The sequence below is a fragment of the Macadamia integrifolia genome, chromosome 2 (assembly GCF_013358625.1).
Source record: "Macadamia integrifolia cultivar HAES 741 chromosome 2, SCU_Mint_v3, whole genome shotgun sequence".
NCBI lineage: Eukaryota > Viridiplantae > Streptophyta > Magnoliopsida > Proteales > Proteaceae > Macadamia > Macadamia integrifolia.
The window spans coordinates 34,925,172-34,944,987 of NC_056558.1; the positions used below are offsets into that span (position 1 = coordinate 34,925,172).

Consider the following 19,816-nt stretch of genomic DNA (forward strand, 5'->3'; position numbering starts at 1 on the left):
CTCCAAACACTTAAGGTACAACTCCAATAAGTATTTGCAATAGGGAAGAACGAAGGTAATACTCAGTATTTGTACTATGTACAAAAAGTAGAAAATATAGAGTTTTTGGGAAAAACAGAGGTTGTTTGTCTGCAGAATACGAAGTAAAAGCATTGACAGAGAGCACTTTCACCCAACAGAGAGGATTCCAAAAACGTTAACAGAGAGCAATCTTGTTTTGGACTTCTTTTATTATGGAGGAGAAGGTGTCTGTATACGTACATGTATATGTTTGTATGTATAGGTACATATTTGTATGTATACAGGTGCGTCTAATGCCAATGGGTGTATGAATCTAACGTACAAGTACGTATGGGTAAATGTGTTCTTTCATGTATACACATGGATCAATGTATGGGTCCTTTCATATATTCTGAATTTGAAATTCAAAAATTCAAATTCAAAGTTTGTGTAAAAAGATCCATTGCCCACACCTGACCCCGGGCTCAGCTCGGCTTGACACGCGATTCAAAAGCACCCCAGGAACCCCCACACACACATGACAAGGGAAAGTTCCTCTCCAAAGGGCTTGCACCCTTAAGAAACTATCCTTCTTATATACCCCTCACACCTTTCATCCAAAACCAATGTAGGATCAAACTTTGTGAAAAGTTACTTTAGCTCATTTTCAAATTGTCCTTCATTGTGTACAAACAATTTTCAAAAAGCAAAAAGAGGGGAAAAAGATTTTGACATTATTTGAAACTTTAACACTAAAGTAATATTTTATACTTTATAATATAAAATCCAACAATGTGTCACTCGCCCAGGTAACTATGGGGCAACCTGGATGATAGGTGCTAAGGAGAGGAGTTGGTTCACTACTTAGATGCAAATTTGTACCAAACTAAGAAGAAGACTTGCAAACCCCACCCCCCTAAAAAAATAATAATAATAATAAATAAATAAATAAGCAAGACTTAATCTGTATTATATGGTAGTCCAAGTATGTATGTTCATCTTCGTATGAACTCCTACATATGCATTAGAATAAAACTGATGGAAGCAAACATCCATCCCTTATGATAGTGCTATGTGTACCAATCTTAGATTGCTAGCCCCTTATACAGTCCATAGTTGGGATTTGGGAATACCAAATTTTAGATTATTTAGACTTGAAATTATATATGTTTTCTTATTAGTATAATAATTTATATTTAAACTTTAATTTCAATCTAATAAATCTATCTATAGAGTACCATTTTGAGGTTTCTTCTAATAAACCGAAAAACAAAAGAGTCAAAAGATGAGCTATTCCTATCATTGGTAGAAGAGAATGAGTGAATTTATGGATTCTAGCTATCACCTCCAATGGATTAAAAAAAATAGGTGTATTTGGTGCATGAGACTTCCGTATGTGCGAGGTCCGGGGGGTGAAAATTATGCAGCCTTACCCCAAAAATGTCGAGAGGCTATTTCAACCATTTGACTATCAGGTTGCAACATTTGTATCTTTACCATTGGACCAAGCGTGCTCGTTAATCACCTCCAATAGATTATTTTCTTGAAAAAGGCAGTGTTATGCAATGGAACTCAAGGACTATGGTTGTTCTTACTCTCAAGGCATGGATTTGAGGATAGAGAGTGGGAGTGGCCGGATTAGATCTTATTGTATATTAGAAACTCCAACAAGTTTAGAATTTGCTCCGGTCTACATTAATGTCATTGAGAGTTTTTTTTTTAGTAAAGATGTCATTGAGAGTTGAGAACACCGCTTAGATTGAGCACTCAATGTTCCTATCCTCTTGGTATTTCCCCGAGAATATCATTTATTCAAAGTTTCTTAGATTTCATTCTAGAGAAACATTTTCATCATTTTAACTTATTTTACCATCTACAGATTTTATATTTCAGGTGGTGGTAAATGTGATGAAAATTATTTTCATTTTATTCTGATTTTCTTATTTTTATTTATTTATTTATGTTTTTAGGGTTTTATTCCAATTTTTCCTTCACTATACGATGAATATCACCTAATAGATCGAAGGAATGAGACCCCGCACTTCCCCCTTCAAGTGGCTTAGATGGGACAAATCCTTTCCCTGTGTCCTTAAGGAAGATCGGTCCTTTCCTTTATACTAATCCATGTCTTACACCCAAACATGTAAGGTGGTTACCCTTATTCTTAATTTAATTTTCTTTCATATTTTGTGCTTTATTTAATTTTTTACCAAATAAATAGAGAGATCAATTTAATCGGGTAGACGTAGCCACCTAGGTGCCTTATGCATCCCCTAGTCTACAACATGACCCATACCTAATCCTTTGGTTTGACCCGTTTTTATTTGAATCATTTTATAGAATCGGATTCAATCGGTCTTAAACACTAATCTAGATGATAACTTCTTATTTTCTTCTCTCTCAATGAGAGGATTAAATATTTTTCTTCAAGAGGATGAGAGATAAAAATCCATTGTTCTCACACTAGGTATCCACACACCCCATCACTTGTGTAGCACGAGATGGTTCATCAAATAAGAGATGGAGAAAATGAGGAAAGAATGTATCAGAAGCAAATATCAAAAATCAGATCAGGATCAATGAAACTGCATGAAGCAAATCAATATCAGTCAAGATCGATTATTTTATAAAAACAGGGTTAAATCTGTCCCGATCAATGGTTAAGAACTTGAGATAATCTTCACATGCTTCATTTTTGTCTTTGCTAGGACTGATGTAGGAGTGTCAATTCTAAAAACGAACCGGTAAAACTGGCCGGATCGAACCGATAACAACATGGACTGAACCGAACCAAAATCTTATTGGGTCGGTTCGGTTTGGAGTATTGCAATCCCAAAACCAAATCGAACCGCACCAGAAACCGGATGAACCCAAAACCAAACCGAAATCGGCTTAAAACCCAGACCGAAACTGAAACCAAACCGGTAAGAAACCGAAACACTTCAAAATTCATTAAAAAAATCAAAATTTGCATAGTTTTGTAACCATTTGTATGGAAAGTCGAATCCAAACTGGACCAAAAACCAAAACCAACCCAGTTACAAATCGATGTAAGAAACCGAAACCAAACCGCACCGAAACCAAAACCAAATTGAAACCAGAATTTCCTTACTGGTTCGGTTTCGATTTCAACTTTTTCACACCGAAATCGACTCAACTCGGATCAAAACCAAGCCGGACAGACCGATTGACACCCTCGACTGATGGATGGTAGTGGTCCATTGGACCCAATTTATACATGTAAGGGAATTGGCCAAACAGACCGGTCCTATTGCCAAACCTCCAAAATATCCCGTAAAGCTCCAATCATGTGAGGTTGAAATTTGAAAAACTCTTTCCAAAATCAGGGGCATTTTGGTCTTTCTAATGAAATAATGAGGTTCCAAGTAAAGCTAGCTGGTCCCGCGAGTCCATGAGGAGTTAGTGGGTTACATATAAATAAATCTTTACTGAATATTTGAAAAGCAGATTGTCCCACGTGAGTGGTCACAAAGCAAACACACGTGTAGAGCTTGACAGCACATGACCTCTCGGCACGTGTTATCGAGTAACGTAGAATCAGACTAAATGAAGCACGTGCGAGAAGCATCCGCAAAAGGTATGAACCGATGGATTACTGCCACGCGGCATTTTCACCGTCAGTATAGGCTTTTGACACGAGCAAAACCCTCTCACATGGTCCCTGACACCATCTCTACCTCTATCACGTGCCATGATGGCTCCACAAACAACAACGTAAACCAGAAAAAAATATAAAAGATAAAAAAAAAAAGAAGAATAATTTCTGAAAAAATAAACCCTCCACGCCACGCAACGACCACGGACCCTTTCTTTTTCAGTCTTACTCTTTCCTTTTAATTCAAGCTGTTAAAGGGGCAAAAAAGTAAAAAAAAGAAAAAAATCAACGAAGACCGAAATATAAATAGTAAAGATATGCTTTACCTTATCTCGTTCTCCAACGTCGATGATTGACCTGGGGATTAGAGTTCTCCCTCGGACGCGGGGGACCCACATAAGCCAGGTGTAAACCAAGCCGACATCTAACGGTAGTTCATCGGAGGCGGGACCCACATTAACCATGTGGGAAGGATCCAATCCGACATCCAAAGGTTGAACTGCTCTCTATCTCACTCCTACGTGGCAAAAGTGGAGGTTAAAAGTGAAAAAAAGTTAACCGGCAGGTCTACAGACAACACCCACGTGGCGGAACGGAGACGCCGTAGTGATAGCTGTAACCGTCGTGCTTAAACGTGGCTTATCAATTTAATAATGGATAAAATAAGGCTTAGAAAAATTAATAAATTATTAATTAAAAAAAAAAAAGGAAAATTCAGAAGGATAAAAAAGAAACGCAACTCCCGAGGAAAAATAAAGCAGAGGTATCCGGCTGTAAACCTGGACGCTAATGCACGAGTCGTAGCGACAAACCAGCTAGATCGGTTCCTAAGGAGTAAGGAGTTGAATTGAACGCTCACTTCCTCAATTACTTTTCTATCCTTGTCTCAATCATGGGCATGGTTACAATTATCGGTCTCGTATCGCCTATATCGGCCATATCAGATTGGTATCAGTTAAGATCGATCCCCAATTTCTAATCAATTTAGATCGATTATCCGTAGTGTTTGAAGGGAAAAATAGTAAATTATCCGTAGTGTTTGAAGGGAAAAATAATAAAAAGGTAATACTTTTAGAAAAAAGAGGAGTAAAACCGATCGATACCCATTGATCCAATCTGATCCTAATCGACATCGGAAGACATCGATATGCTAATATCGATACCAATATTATCCCCTAAATCCATGGTCATTAGGGGTTAAAACTTACAACCTAACCCGAGTCGACCGAAACTGATATGAGCTTATTAGATCATGTTTTAAATTAAAAATCTTATAAAATAGATAAAGCATCGAATCGAACTCTAAAACATGATTAAAATCCATAGAGACCAATAGTAACCCAATGTTCATAAATAAACACATTTTTTTATAGTCTTAAACATATTTATCCAGTAAATTGAGTCGATGCATTCTTAATAATTCATGCTTTGATTTCACTCATTCTCACATAAAAACCGATAAAATTGATCAAAACTTGTTCAGACCAAACAATTGACACCCCTAATCCTTAGCGATCTTGGTTTTAATATACAGTATCTCCGGCATTCATCATCCCAAAAACCGCTATGGTATCAACACAAATCGGTATGGGATTGTTTGATATACCCTGATTTTCCTTTAAAATATATATTTTTTTGTTTTGACATTTTTATCTCTGGCCTACACCACTCCACCGATACAGCATCAACCACGAATTGAGATTGAGAATATAAAAAAAAAAATATACCGATACTTAGAACCTTGTTAACTATTGAGGGTAGGATGGTCATTATAGTAGGGCATTTGGAGAGAAGAGGGTCAGCAATGTGATTCTGTAGGAAGTAAGGGGTATTTTGGGAAAGCTAAATCAAAGATGCACTTTCAATTAATTTTTTTTAAATTTGTTTATTGTTTATATTAAAACACTGTTATAGTTGATTGTTTTTACTCGTCAAAATCCCCACTTTTAGCTGTCCGGCTGTCACCTTCAAAACACAAATAAACCCTACTCTTTCTCCTCTTTCTCTCTCTACTTCTCTCCATAACTTCTCTCACCCAAGACAAAGTCGTGGTTGAGCTTCAACAAACACCAATGGAAGCACCAGAATTGTTCCACACCGGCTACTGTCGTACAGGGAATTCCCAATTCACAACAGAAATACCCAAATCTGGTGACCATTTCTTCATTGACGACCTCCTCGACTTCTCAAACGAAGACGCTATCCTCAACGATGGCACCTTCGTCTCTGGAACGGGCAATTCCACCGATTCTTCTACTGTCACCGCCGTCGATAGTTGCAATTCTTCGTTCTCCGGCGGTGGCGACCTACATTTCTCTGGTAACCTCGGTTGCCGTAACTTTACCGACGCTCATTTCTCTGGTGACCTCTGTGTTCCGGTAATTCCAAATACGATTACCAAATTTGCTTCTTTTTTCTTCAATTGAAAACGAAATGGCTAATTTTTTTGTTAATTTAATTCGAATTTACAGTACGACGATTTAGCAGAGCTGGAATGGCTATCGAATTTCGTCGAGGAGTCGTTCTCGAGCGAGGATTTGCAGAAGCTGCAACTGATATCGGGGATGAAGGCTCGAACAAACGAGGCATCCGAAACAAACGAATTCCACCAACCTGAAAGCAACATGAACCACAACGATAACAACCAGATATTTCGGCCAGAGCTGTCGGTTCCGGGGAAAGCGAGAAGTAAGCGCTCACGCGCTGCTCCAATCAACTGGTCCTCACGCTTGCTCGTGTTATCCCCAACATCGTCGTCTTCGGAATCGGACGTGGTATCGAGCTCAGGCAAGAAAACACCGAAAGGGACGATGAAGAAGAAAGAGAGCTTAGACAATGCAGGGGGTAGCAACAACTGGGAGGGGCGAAAGTGCCTGCATTGCGCAACAGACAAGACGCCTCAGTGGCGAACAGGGCCAATGGGGCCGAAGACGCTCTGTAATGCTTGTGGTGTTCGGTACAAATCCGGCAGGCTAGTGCCGGAGTACCGACCTGCTGCGAGCCCGACGTTTGTGCTCACCAAACACTCTAACTCCCACCGAAAGGTGATAGAGCTTCGACGTCAGAAAGAGTTGCAGGAGCAACATCAACAGCAACAGTTCCTGCATCCCAACACAGTCTTTGACATGTCGAGCAGCGATGACTACTTGATCCATCACCACCCAGGTCCCGATTTCAGGCAGCTAATCTGATCAGAATTTTGAGAATTAGTAGGTGAAACTGAAATTCCCAGGTCTCATTTTTCCCCCTAAATTTTTCTAAACTATCGTAGGTTCTCCTTTGGCATAGAAGAACAACAACTCAGAGCAGAGAAGATGGATCAATGGCAGCATAGATTCAGTCTCTTCAGTTCTATGTTGTCAGCTTTTTTTCTTTCTCTGATCATCAGTTCTTTCAGCCCAATTCGGCAAATTGTGCAAGCAATTTTTCGTAATCTAGGGAACTGTTCTTCAAAAATTTTTTATCCATTAAGCATCAAATCAGAGTATTATGATATTATTAAACTGGGTCGAAATTTATTATTCTGATGAATCCCATTTCACTTTGGGATTAAAAAGCTTGACTTTATCCTTTAAAAAAAGAAAGAAAAAGCCAAAAATCATGGGGATTAACAAAAGAATTAACGTGGATTTCAGGGAAGAAACAACTGGGAATGGTTGAAATGCATCGTTTTCCGTTACACATAGAGAGTGGCGCTTTATTGAAATCCGGTATACGTTGATATCTTTTGCACGGACTTCCCAGTTTTAGGAGCGCGAGAAAGAGAGAGAGAAGAGGATGAGAATGTGTGAGATGAACGGTTTAGGTGTAACCGTAGTTCTATGGAACCAGATCCACGGAATCATAATTTTTGGTATTTATTTATTTCTCAAAATATTTATCCAAATTACCGGCCGCGCGATCCTAGACATTGGTAAACCGTAGGGGATCTGTTCTCTCAATTAACACGTGGCTTTAATTACTGATATTATTTCCACTTTGCTACAACGCTACTTTATAGAGGTAGTAATGCGGTGGTCACATGCCCCATTATGGGTCACATGCATGATGAAGATATTAACTTTGTATGCATGTCTGAATGTATGTGACTGTGTATCAAACGAGCACATGCATGCATGCACCTCACGTGCATGTTTAGGATAATAATCCTAGAAAACGCTTTCATGTGCAACAGCTCTCCCTTTTGTTTCATAAATACCCTTCTGCACTCTTTAAATGGCTGTAAATGGGACAGGTGTTACTACCCAAAATATATGTACAAATGAATAGGTGAATGTACGTCCAGAGGATCTCAACTCTTTGTTTGCTATCCATCCTTTCCTTCCATGTTTTGGGTAAAGGATGGATTATCTCATCTCTCCAACCCATGGTTTTAAAAGGCGAAATCCTGAATAGAATCGATCTCCTGCCATTTTCGATATGGATTGAGGGTAGCCAAAATCAATCCCAAAAACCCTAGAATGGCCCTTAGATCGAAAAGATGCAAGGATTTTTAGACATGAATAAGGATCAAATCGCGGTACTCCCTATTCTTGAAACCATGCTCCAAGCTCACACCACACTTGCTTGCACCCACACAAAGCTTTAGTGAATGTGACTTGGGTGCTACTTTTAACCAACTTTTCCTTTTGCATATAGCCCCATTATGGTATCATGGAGAATCTGTGCTAAATAAGCAAAGTCTGAACAACCTTTGAGGCTTTATTAATGACTGGCTAGCCCGGCCCCATGGGTTGCTATCTCTGCCCAACCTGATGTTTACTTGGCTACTTGGTTTGAAGTTAAAGCTGCTGTGGTTGTCCTATCTTATTTCATATTAATACATTGATTTGAGTCCAACTCGCTTCCTTCTTACTTGACCATATGATAATACCTCATTTCAATCCGGAGAGTATATTAATACAGCAACATTAGCATCAACTAGGGAGTCATTTTGGATTTCATAAGGGGCAGTGTCGTCATTCTCCCACCCCCTTTTCCTATGTTTCCAGGCTGGCCCCCACTGAAAACATTTAAGAGAAAACCAATATAAAAAAACTGAAACCGACCAGACCAATAGCCATCAGCTTTGGTTTTGGCTTTTTAGACTGACAAGTATTCAATGGCTCCCAATCCCACTTGGTCCACATCAATAGTGATCCGAATGGCCCGGTCACCTGGTCCAACGGTCGGACATGGAATATTCCCAGAAATCGACGAGTAGCACAGCCGCTTTATCCGGTCCAATGGTACTTCGGAAGGTTTCTTAGAGGACAAGCACAGTGGCTCTTTTCCAGTGGGAAGGGGAAGGACTACAGAGCCCACCCTGTACACCCAGTTGGGCAACTACCATGGAAAAGGTCCTAAGCGGTACAGGACTAGAGACACAAAGAATCCACACCATACGTGACTTCAAAGAGTCCCACATGCACAGATTCATTACATTATTATTTAACCCAGATGGGCATGGACTCACCTTCCTTCAGGATTGAGAGGATATAATTTTCATCACCTTCTCCCCACCCCCTCTCCAACAGCGATCCCACATTGTCACGTGCTTCCCACGTTGCCTGAGATAAATTAAGCTTCAAGGCCAATTGAATACAGTTTCTGTTGACATGATTAGGTTACATCCATAAACATTCAAATATCTGCACATATATATATATATATAAATTCATGCATCTATGTATGTATTGAGATATCCATGGTGTTCTAACTCATCAAGAACAAAGACAACCACTATAAGTAAACATGGGCTGATGTGTCTGCAAGAATAATATAAGAAAGTGGAAAAAATCATTTTATGATATACTTCCATTGAGAATTTATTCATCCAATTGAAATATCTTGCATATTTACTCTTTAACAGAGAAAAACCAACCAATTCCATTAAAAAAAGGAAAAAAGAAAAATATGAATCCGACGGGAGAGTCATCAATGGCAAGAGAGAAGTATTCCATAAAAATCCAAAACTCCATATGCTGCAAAATATTCTCTCTACTAGAAGTTGTTAATCAGACAAAGATTCCATGTGTTTCTCCCAATCCTCCCTCTACCTTGGACCAATCTGTAACTTCAATCTCTTTATCGAGGCATGCTGATACCTAATTCTTGAAGACAAAATGGGATGAGAGAAAAATATCAGGATCAACATGGACTTGCAATTACAATATAAACACCACTCTTAGAATTATGTCAATTTGTGGAAAAGTTAAGCAATACTACCAATTACAGGCTAGAGGATATTTACATATAATATGAAGTCATGAACTAAAAAAGCATCTTCCCCACTCAAGTTGACCAGGATTGGTATAACATTGAATTCTTTGACCAGAAAACTGATAATGAATTAATTATGGACACTGATAGCAAGTGCAAGGGAATAAGTATGTGCTTGACCTACTCCACCTGCACAAAGCACATGGGCATAGAAAAAAGCCACTGGAGCAATCTCTTGATACTATCTTGTGTTTGACTCTCAAAGCACACAGCTCTCCTTCTAGGACAAACCCAAAAACTGAACCCCCATGTAAAAGACCAACTGGTCCTCACCCCCCACCCCCCACCCCCCCCAAAAAAAAAAGGTAGACCAACAAACAACAACTTAGCCTAATCCCAACTTAATGGGGTCGGCTACATGGATCCATATAAAACAAAACTGAATAATTCCAAAAAAGAGTGGAGGGAAGAGATGGGAAGATGAGAAAGGAAATATGAGACTAAGAGGAAAGAGGTACAGCCCAGAAATTAGGAAAATTCCAGCTAGATGGGGTCGGCTACATGGATCCTTGCTCTCCAAAAGGTTCTATCCAAGGTCATAGTGGGATCAAGACTAAGGCTATGTGTGTCATTCCCCACTACTTCATCTATGGTCATTTTAGGCCTACCCCTAAGCTCTTTTGGCTCCTTCAATCTGGATCTGACACTCCTTACTAGGGCATCCTCAGATCTCCTTTGGACATTACCACACCACCTCAAAACTTTCATGAAGCTTGTCGTTGATCGGGGCCATTCCCAAAACAGCTCTAATATTCTCATTCCTTACTTTATCCTCGCTATTTTTACCGCACATTCATCTTAACATCCTCATCGCAACTGCACATAGTTTCTCAATATGACTCTCATTGACTACCCAACATTCCGCCCCATACATCATAGTCGAACGGACAACAGTCCCATAGAATTTTGCCCGGAGCTTTAGAGGGATACGCCAATCACATAGGATTCTGGATGCACCTCTCCACTTCATCCATCCCACTTTAATTTTCTGTGAGAATCATCATCTCTGTCACCTTCTTTATATATGGTAGACCCCAGATATTTAAAAGTCACTTTGAGGAATATCTGTCTCCTCAATTTTCACCATATCATTATCCATCATAGAGTGGCTAAAATTGCACTTGACATACGCCGTCTTTGATCTACTAATCTTAAAACCTCTTGTTTCCAATTTTGATCTCCAAAGCTCCATCTTTGTGTTAATCCTTGCATTAGTCTCATCCCCTAAAACAATGTCATCTGCAAAGATCATACACCAAGGGATCTCATCTAAAATGCTCTTGGTAAATTCATATATGATAAGCGCAAACAAATAGGGGTTTAGAGCCGATCCTTGATGTAATCCAATCGTAATTGGGAATTCCTTGCCTTGACATTCCACAAATCTCACTCTAGTCACCACACCTTCATACATGTCTTTAATGATATCCACATATATACTCGACACCTCTCTCTTTTCCAGGACATGCCGAATTAAATCTCTAGGAACTCTATCGTATGCTTTTTCTATGTCAATAAAGATCACGTGGAGATCCTTTTTGTGGGCTCTATAACTTTCTATGATCATCCTCAATAGGTAGATAGCTTTTGTTGCAGATCTACCTGGCATAAATCCAAATTGGTTTTCCAAAATCTTAATTTCTTTTCTTAGGCAAGCTTCAATAACTTTCTCCCCACAGTTTCATAGTATGACTCATCAGTTTTATGCTTCTATAGTTATTGTAGCTTTGAATATCATTTATATGCTTCTCATCCAATCATCTAGCATCTTCCTTATGTTCATAATCTTGTTAAACAACTTGGTCAACTCCGTAATGCCAAATATTCCCAACGTTTTCCACACTTCTATTGGGATCTCATCTGGACCTAGCATCCTTGCCCATTTTCATCTTTCTCAAGGCTTCTTTGACTTCTGCCACACTAACCTTTCATACATATCTATGCCGTGTGGGCTCTTGTTGAGCAAAGCCATCTTCTGGATCAATTCTACTCGCACTATTCTCCATTTAGTAGGGCACAAATATACTCATCCCATCACTTCACAATGTCCTCATCCCTTACCAACACTCTTCCATCATCATCTTTGATACATCTCACCTGTTCGAAATCGTTACTCTTCCTTTCTCTCATCTTAGCTATCTTAGATATAGCCTTTTCCCCTTCTTTTGTGCTTAGGTTAGTATAAAGATCCTCATATTTCTTCTTCCTACAATCTTCCTCGCTTCGTTTCGGGCATCATAATATCTATTCTTATCTTCAGCATCTTTAGTTCTTTGCCATGTCTTATAACAAACTCTCTTTATCTTACCTGGCCCCAGTGGATGAGGGTGCGTCTTCTCAAACAAAGGACACGGACCAACAGTTTGATAACCCAATGATTTTGGACCTCCAACGGAGGGAGGAGCTTGATTCGAGCATGGCTAACTGCTGCTCATCCCGGGGCTTCACACCCCTATTACATTAGAGCTTCCGCGCCGGTCGCTGACGAGATAGGCTTCCATTCAGGTCTCAAATCTATATGCTTAAAACTTCGCTAACACAAAGTTGATCTCGCGTTTTGGCTCCTTGAATCACCTCAAAACATGTGTTGATTTTGACGCATTGCTGCTTGGACCTCCTCATCCCACCACCATGTCTCTCTGGGGCCCTGGCGACTACCCTTCGCTTCCCCTAACACTTCATTGGCAACCCTTTTAATATAGATCATCATCTCGGTCCACATCTCATTGGTGTCTCCCTCAATGTCCCACTTTCCTTCTTTCAAATGTATTTAAGGTCTCACCTTTTAATCTCCACCACCTTATATTATGGTACAAAGGTTCCCTCCTTCCATACTTTTGTGCACTGAGACATATATCCAGTTTTAACAGTCTATGTGGGTGGTAAGACTCTCCCCAGGAATAACCTTACAGTCCTTACAAAATCTTCTGTCGGCCCCTCTTGGTAGGAAGAAATCAATTTGACTTGCATGATTCCTGCTTTTGTAAGTAACTAAGTGCTCCTCTCTTTTTGCAAAGAAGGTGTTCACAATGGGAAGATCATAAGTTAAGGCAAAGTCCAAGATAGAGGTCCCCTCCTCGTTCCTCTCCCCCATCCCGTAGCCACCATTGACACCTTCATATCATCTACCATTTCTCCCAACATGTCCATTCAGGTCACCTCCAATAATAACCGATTCATCCTGATTAAATCATCCATGTGGTCCTAAAATTACCTCTTGATACTTCCATCCAACCTATTTAGGGTGCATAACCGTGGATAACATTAACAACCTCTTTCTTCACCGCCAGTTTGATGGAAATAATCCTATCTCCTAGTCAAACATGCAATAAAATCTAGACCGATGCAAACTTGCCATCAAATTTTCATCAGGAAATGGAAAGATCCTGATAAAACAAGAGTTTCCACACATGAAAAATGGCTTTTTAACTGCTGCTATATTGATTTCCAATGTGACATAGGAAGGAGGCACCACATGTAAAGAGTAGTCAAGTTCAATCATCAACGTTGAATATCACATGGAAGGATGGTTTTAAGTATCTCCGATACCGATACGATACCCTCCGATACGTATCTTAAATTTAGTCGATCGATACGATACACATCGATACGATACATTGAATTTTTTAAATCATTTCGTATCGATATATATCCTACAATACAAACCGATATGCATCAATACACCACTAATACACATCGATACGATACGACATGCCTCGATACGACTCTATGAAAAATATAAAATTGAGGTAAAATGTACGTTTCGGTATGTATTGGTACGTATCGGTATGTATCGATCGATACGTATCGGAATATATCAGCACGTATCGATGAGTATCGATATATATATATCAGTACGTATCGGTGAGTATCGATACGTATCGGCGCTACGATCATAAAATGGCCAATATGGGTAATTTTTCAGAAAAAAAAAAACGATTTTTTGAAGGGTTTTTGTTCCAAAATTGCTGTCAGCCATATTTCTCTCTAACTAAAGTGGAAATCAAGGTTGGGAACAAGGATTTTACATTTATGGGACAACTACAGACCTTGAATTCTTAGTACGATACCCTCAATTTAGTGTTTATGCATAATACATGTTATCAATAGTTTTTTTTAACAAATTCTTTATGCAAAAGTGTTTAAAAAAATGTTTCCTATCCATTTATGTGTGTATCTTTAGCCTATCTTAGTGTATCTCCGATACGATACGATACCCTCCGATACGTATCTTAATTTTGGCCAATCGATACAGTGACCGATACCGATACTTTAATCCTTGCATGGAAGAGCGAGTTCCAGCCAACAGTTGGTAAAAGGCTTTTAAATTAATTAAGACTTCATTAATTTAAAAAGGAATCAAATGAACTAGTTACATTAAATGAGTGCATTTTAATAACCTAATTAATCTAGTTTAGGAGGATTAAACTAAAGCTAAGATTTAAGTAGATATGTTATGATGCCTAAATTAATCTAAGTATGCTTACTTTAAACTAGCCTAAGTAATGGGGAAAATGTTATAAAAGGCCTCAGAGGACTACTAAGTGAATGATTCTAATTAACAAAAGCTAGATTAGTTACTTACAAACATGTAATAAGAATCTAATACAGAAACCCTAAACAAGGTACTAACCGTCTGTTATGGTACATTAATGTAGATGGATCTGTAACATGGGTGATGAGAGGAATAATGTCACACAAAATAACCATTAACGATCCTAACATGTATTTTCATGGTGTAAAGGATTAATTAGGACAACTAGACATACAAAACAGGTTATATGTAATCCATCTATCACATGGCAAGGAGATTAAACATTATGGGAATGAAAAGGTCTAATGTTAAAGCTAGTTAAATAGATTTAAACCTAAGAAAAAACTAACACATACCATAGTCTGGATGACGGGCCAACAAAACCCTATTGGTGATTTATTATAAAACTCAAAGGATTTTTATTGAATTTGGATTAAAAAAGAAAACCAATTTTAATTGGGCTCCTTTTATCAACCCAAGATCCCAAATACACGCCAAATGCTACAGGCCAGTTTGAGGGGCCAGCCACACCCAAGCTAACCTACATCCCAAACTACATCCCTAGACCCTTATTGTCGTTTTGTAAGCTCCCAGCTCAAATATAGACTCAGGCTCACCACACATGGCTTAACCCAAACAAAACCTATGGGCTCAGACCAAAATGAAGGCACAAAACCAGGTCATGTTCCACCCCTAACAGGCGCACAGTCCAGATTATGGACCAAACCATTTCCGAAGCAAACAAACAAAGACACAATGCTGTGGCTGAAACCCTCTTCTTTTCCCTATAGCTGAACCTAGCAACCATCGAACCTCCCATCTCCATATTCTTCTCCTTAACAGAAACCCAACTAAAGCTACCACAAATCTCTGTTCGATCCAAGCCTTCTCAGTAAAACCAGCTCCAAGTCATTACGGACTCCCCTTCTTCTCCAACACCAATTTTGGCGAGAGATGATCCATCTCCCGAGCAATCCCGGCCTTTGGAAACCCAAGATGCAGATAACAATAATGTTGTTCTTAGTCAAGAGACCCAGAACAAATCTGGGCCATCCACTCTCCATCGGAATCAAAACCATCTCTCACCCTCTCTTTCTTCCCCACATTCCCACCGCCTGCAATGCTCTCTACTCTCACCTTTTTAAAGCTCTCTCTGACACATCTCCTTTGCTGCCAAACCGAAATCAGGCAAGAAGAGATGCTACAAAGATGTCATGTGGATGTGCATACTTGTCGTTGGTCCTCTACAACTAGTCTCTTATCCCACTGTTGAATTTATAGAAATCAGGATGGGTTTGCCTTTGCCATCAGGTTGGGAATTTGTTATGTAGTTGGTGGTGTATTTTATTATTGAGGATTTTGGAAATTACTGGATCTATCAGTTGCTACACAGTAAATGGGGATACGAGAAATTCAACGCATCCATCACGAGTATACTGCTCCGATTGGTATTGCTGCATCCTTTTCTTCCATTCATTTTCAACCATAGTTATCACTTACCAATAGGTGACAGATTGATAACTATGGTTAGAGTGGGGGATGGGCACGGAGTTAAATTTGTAGCTTTGAATGACCAGTCTGTAGATTCTCTACTAAAGGGAAGACTTTGTGGAATATTATTGCTTTCTCAATGGTTTGGGCTGTACAACTTTCTAGAGCTCTATGACAAATCCTAGTTGGAACTCACAAAGAAAACAAGAACATGATATCAAATAAAATCTTAAAGGAGATCAATGTGTACCTCGCATCAAGTATATTGGAGACGAACTTGATGTAGTTTTTTATGGTCCCCTTCTTACTTGTTGAAGATCTTCTACAATATCTCAGACCTCCTTGAGTTATCTCTCTTTTATGGTAAAGTGGAGAAGAAAGAATGAAGGTTGCAGGAACCCAAAACTTGGCATTTATAATACTGTCATGACTCCAAAACCCTGAACACCACAGTGGGTTGGGCCAGCATGTCCCTAAACTAGAGAGTGGACCAAAATCGGATCATATAACTTGACACTCACCAATTAATCAACCTAAATAATTAATTAAGCCCATATTTTTACAATCTTCCACTTGGGCTACATTATTCATAAAGATGTCTTTTAAATTAGCATGGCCGTAGAATCTCATTACATTAACTGTTATTACTGTGATTCAGCCAAAAAATCCAATCATATTGAACAATAGCAGAAGATACGCTTCAACATACAGCATATAACTTTTTATTATTACAAATATAAATAAATTTATCAACACGAACCCTTTCAAAATATTAACATAGAAATAGTAACATAACTCGAAATAAAATTATTGTCATCCCATGTAGGTCCGTAACTATGATATTAACTTATACTTTAGCAAACTGCCTATCACTTTGGCGAAGTACAGCAAATAAACTGTGGCAAACATTGCATATAAACTGTGTGACAATCAATTGATGGAGGGCCAGTAGGGGTAGGGAAGAAATCCTTGAGAGGGGTCTCAGAGTTGCAGGGGAGAGGGAGAAATCGCACTAAGAAAGGGCGGCGAAGAATCACACACACGCCCGCAGGCTCTCAAACACTTTACTCAATTCATATTTTCTATTATCTTCTAATTCTGCTCTTCTTCTTCTTTTTTTTTTTTCAATTGCTACTGGCTAAAAAGGAAAGAGGAGGCGGTCGGGGTTCTCCTGTTTGGGAATAAAAGATTAGGATTGGGTTTTAGCAGGTCTCGGTAACCGAAACAAAGATGGGGAAGGGGAGAAGAAAGATGGGGAAGGAATTGGATCCTTCGGCTCTGATACCAATTGATGGAAAACCCGCAGAGATAAGGGAAGAAATCCCTGAGAGAAACTCAGAGTTGCAGGGAGAAGAGAAGAATAGGGGAGAAAGGGATCACATGACTTGCACCATACCCGGCACTGAAACCTTCAAATCAATTCATCATTCAAAATCTATCTAATACTTGGGTTACATGCCTTTATATAATAACTAGAAATTAAACTTGCCTAATAAAAATCTAAGACTAAATTAGCAACTTCTAATTTGCTTCCTAAGTTCTCACTAATAAAATTAGAAACAGAATAAGACTCAAATTGGTAACTCCCTAATTGACTATCAATTATACAAATTAAAAAATTGCAAATAATCCCCAAATAAAATAAAATCCTAAAGATCCTAATGAATCCAAAAATCCAATCGGACCCGGTTCATCTAGGTTGAGATTGCCCGAAGGGTCAACTCAGTTCAGCCTCGATTCTGCATCACACTGCCTATAAACGGTGGTAAGTATCTCTTATAAATTATGAAAAAAATACCGATCTTTCGGAAATCTGCCTATAACATGTACATCTAGCAAAATAAACTATGCAAGAGTCACAACGGCAACCACATTCCTATCCTTTGGGCTAAGAATGCAATGGTCCTCTTGTAAATCCACATTTACTATGAAAAAAAATTTCGAGATCCCATTCATAATTGTCAAGGCGTTGCTTTGGTGTCCAAGCATCTTGGGCACCTTAGTCACCTAGATGGGCTCACCTTATTTTTTTTTCTTTTTAACCCTCCCCAACACCTTAGGTCACCTAGGCGCCATGGCAACTACGATTCCGTCACCTTCGGGCTAGGAATCCTCTAGGTTATTGTCCTTTCCTTATAAGAATCCCTTAACTTAGGTGACATCACTTTGAAAAAATGTTACCAAGTTTGCTGCGTTGGGGAAAACCACAGAAGAATAAGATGTGCCACTTTGGTAAATTCCATCTAACCCTTTCAAGGTTTCCCACAAATATACTATGTAGCTAAGCATGTGCAGAAGCTGACATCCAATTTAATTCCTACATATTTATCCAAATATGGCATACAAGCACTAAATGCCATGAATTTTCTACCTATTTCAGTCATAAATAGCTTCCCAATCACATAGAAATAATAAACCAATGTAGAAACATGTATAAACTGAAATATATGTATGGGAACACATACTTACAATGTTTATTTGAATCATTTAAATAAATAGATCCATTTTCTTTCAATGCATTTCCATCAAAATTGTCTTTATCATAAATAAACTTAGGCCCTCTTTGGTATCATTTTTCTTTTTTATTTTTACTTATTTAACAAAAATCATTAATGAAAACCATTTTTATCAAAACATAAAAATGGTTTGGTAACCACTTGATAAAAATGGTTTTATGTGAGAAATAGTTTTGTATCCCTATATGAAAAATGGTTTTTTGAAAAAATGAGTTAAGAGATATTCCCTCTACGCATCTTTCTTATAACTCTTTCTCCACTTTGGACGGAAGAAGAGGGGGCAAGGGGCTTGGATTTCTAATTACAAAGAAAATGACTACTTTACCCCTCCACATTGGGACTTTAAGCACGTGCTAATTAAAGTCCAGCGCAAAAATAACTAAAAATCAATTTTGGCCAAAACACATAAATGACTCTTGATCTCTTTTTGGTTTTTGTGTTTTATCAATTTTTTTAAAATAGAAACAAGCTCCATAAATGATACCAAATGCAACCAAAACCGTTCTTATGAACAAAAATCAAAAAGAAAAATGATACCATAGAGGGCCTTAGTGTCTTATCATGATACCAAATGTTACAAACTATATAACATTGAAGAACATGTAAAAATAACCTGGGTTGGTTCAAGAAAAATACAAAAACAACAAGTTTATGTCATACAAACAAATCAATATATGAACAATATTAGATTTATCTATCACCCACAGTAGGACAAAATTCTGTCCAACAAAACATAATAGGAGTATAAAAATCTGTCCTCCTAGATGATATAATAAAACTACCACTTACAAGAGCCAAAATCAGTTTACATTAGAATCAAATTGGTTCAAACCTGGTCCAAACCAAAAGAGGGCCTGATCACTCAAAACCAATGGCAACTATTATAAGTAAACCAAAAACCAACAATTTCTGATTTCACTTACATAAATAGTTTATGGTCTATCCATTTACTGGGTTTAATTAAAATTACTATGATAGACCCACAACATTCACTGGGGAAAAATTGGGCCGCACGGATCAGGTTTTCAAGTCAAACCAGGTTCAGTTCAGATTCAATAAAATGTAATGTAAAAACTGACAAATCATTTGATGTAAAAGCTGCAAATAGGTATCTCAAAATCCGAGCATGACCCTTCAAAATCTGACTCAAACCATCAATCCTGATTTAATACGAACCAGACCATTAATTAGCCCCTTTATTATTAATGTTATTATTTTATTTATCACAAGTTCAAGAAAGAACCAAAAAACTGGGCCAGGTCGGATCTAACCCATCCTGGGTTGACTGATTCAGGCACGAACTAACACTCATTAGCTAACACCCCATCCACTACTATTCATCTTTCCCTTTTCCTTCTTCACACTGTGGCCTTTTTCCTTTTTTTTTTTCTTTTTTTT

The 19,816-nt window shown here is 38.5% G+C and overlaps 2 protein-coding genes across 3 annotated transcripts in view; one reads left to right on the plus strand and one right to left on the minus strand.

Moving 5' to 3' along the window:
- The first annotated feature begins 5,559 nt into the window (after positions 1–5,559).
- On the plus strand, positions 5,560–7,119 carry LOC122056929 (GATA transcription factor 9-like). The gene is made up of 2 exons (XM_042618896.1): positions 5,560–5,994; positions 6,088–7,119. Exons 1-2 carry the CDS (start codon positions 5,689–5,691, stop codon positions 6,805–6,807), a joined length of 1,026 nt encoding a protein of 341 aa, XP_042474830.1. The 5' UTR covers positions 5,560–5,688; the 3' UTR covers positions 6,808–7,119.
- A 2,014-nt stretch (positions 7,120–9,133) lies between these two features.
- Positions 9,134–19,816, minus strand: part of LOC122072062 (protein NONRESPONDING TO OXYLIPINS 2, mitochondrial) — a 12,540-nt gene continuing 1,857 nt past the window's right edge. Inside the window, exon 3 of one of the 2 annotated variants that reach the window (XM_042636603.1) lies at positions 9,134–9,246. In XM_042636603.1, coding sequence (XP_042492537.1) covers positions 9,239–9,246 — 8 coding nt within the window. In that variant the 3' untranslated portion in view covers positions 9,134–9,238. Of the gene's footprint in view, positions 9,247–9,377; positions 9,709–19,816 lie in introns of those variants that run through there. The other variant, XM_042636602.1, reaches the window with a different exon arrangement.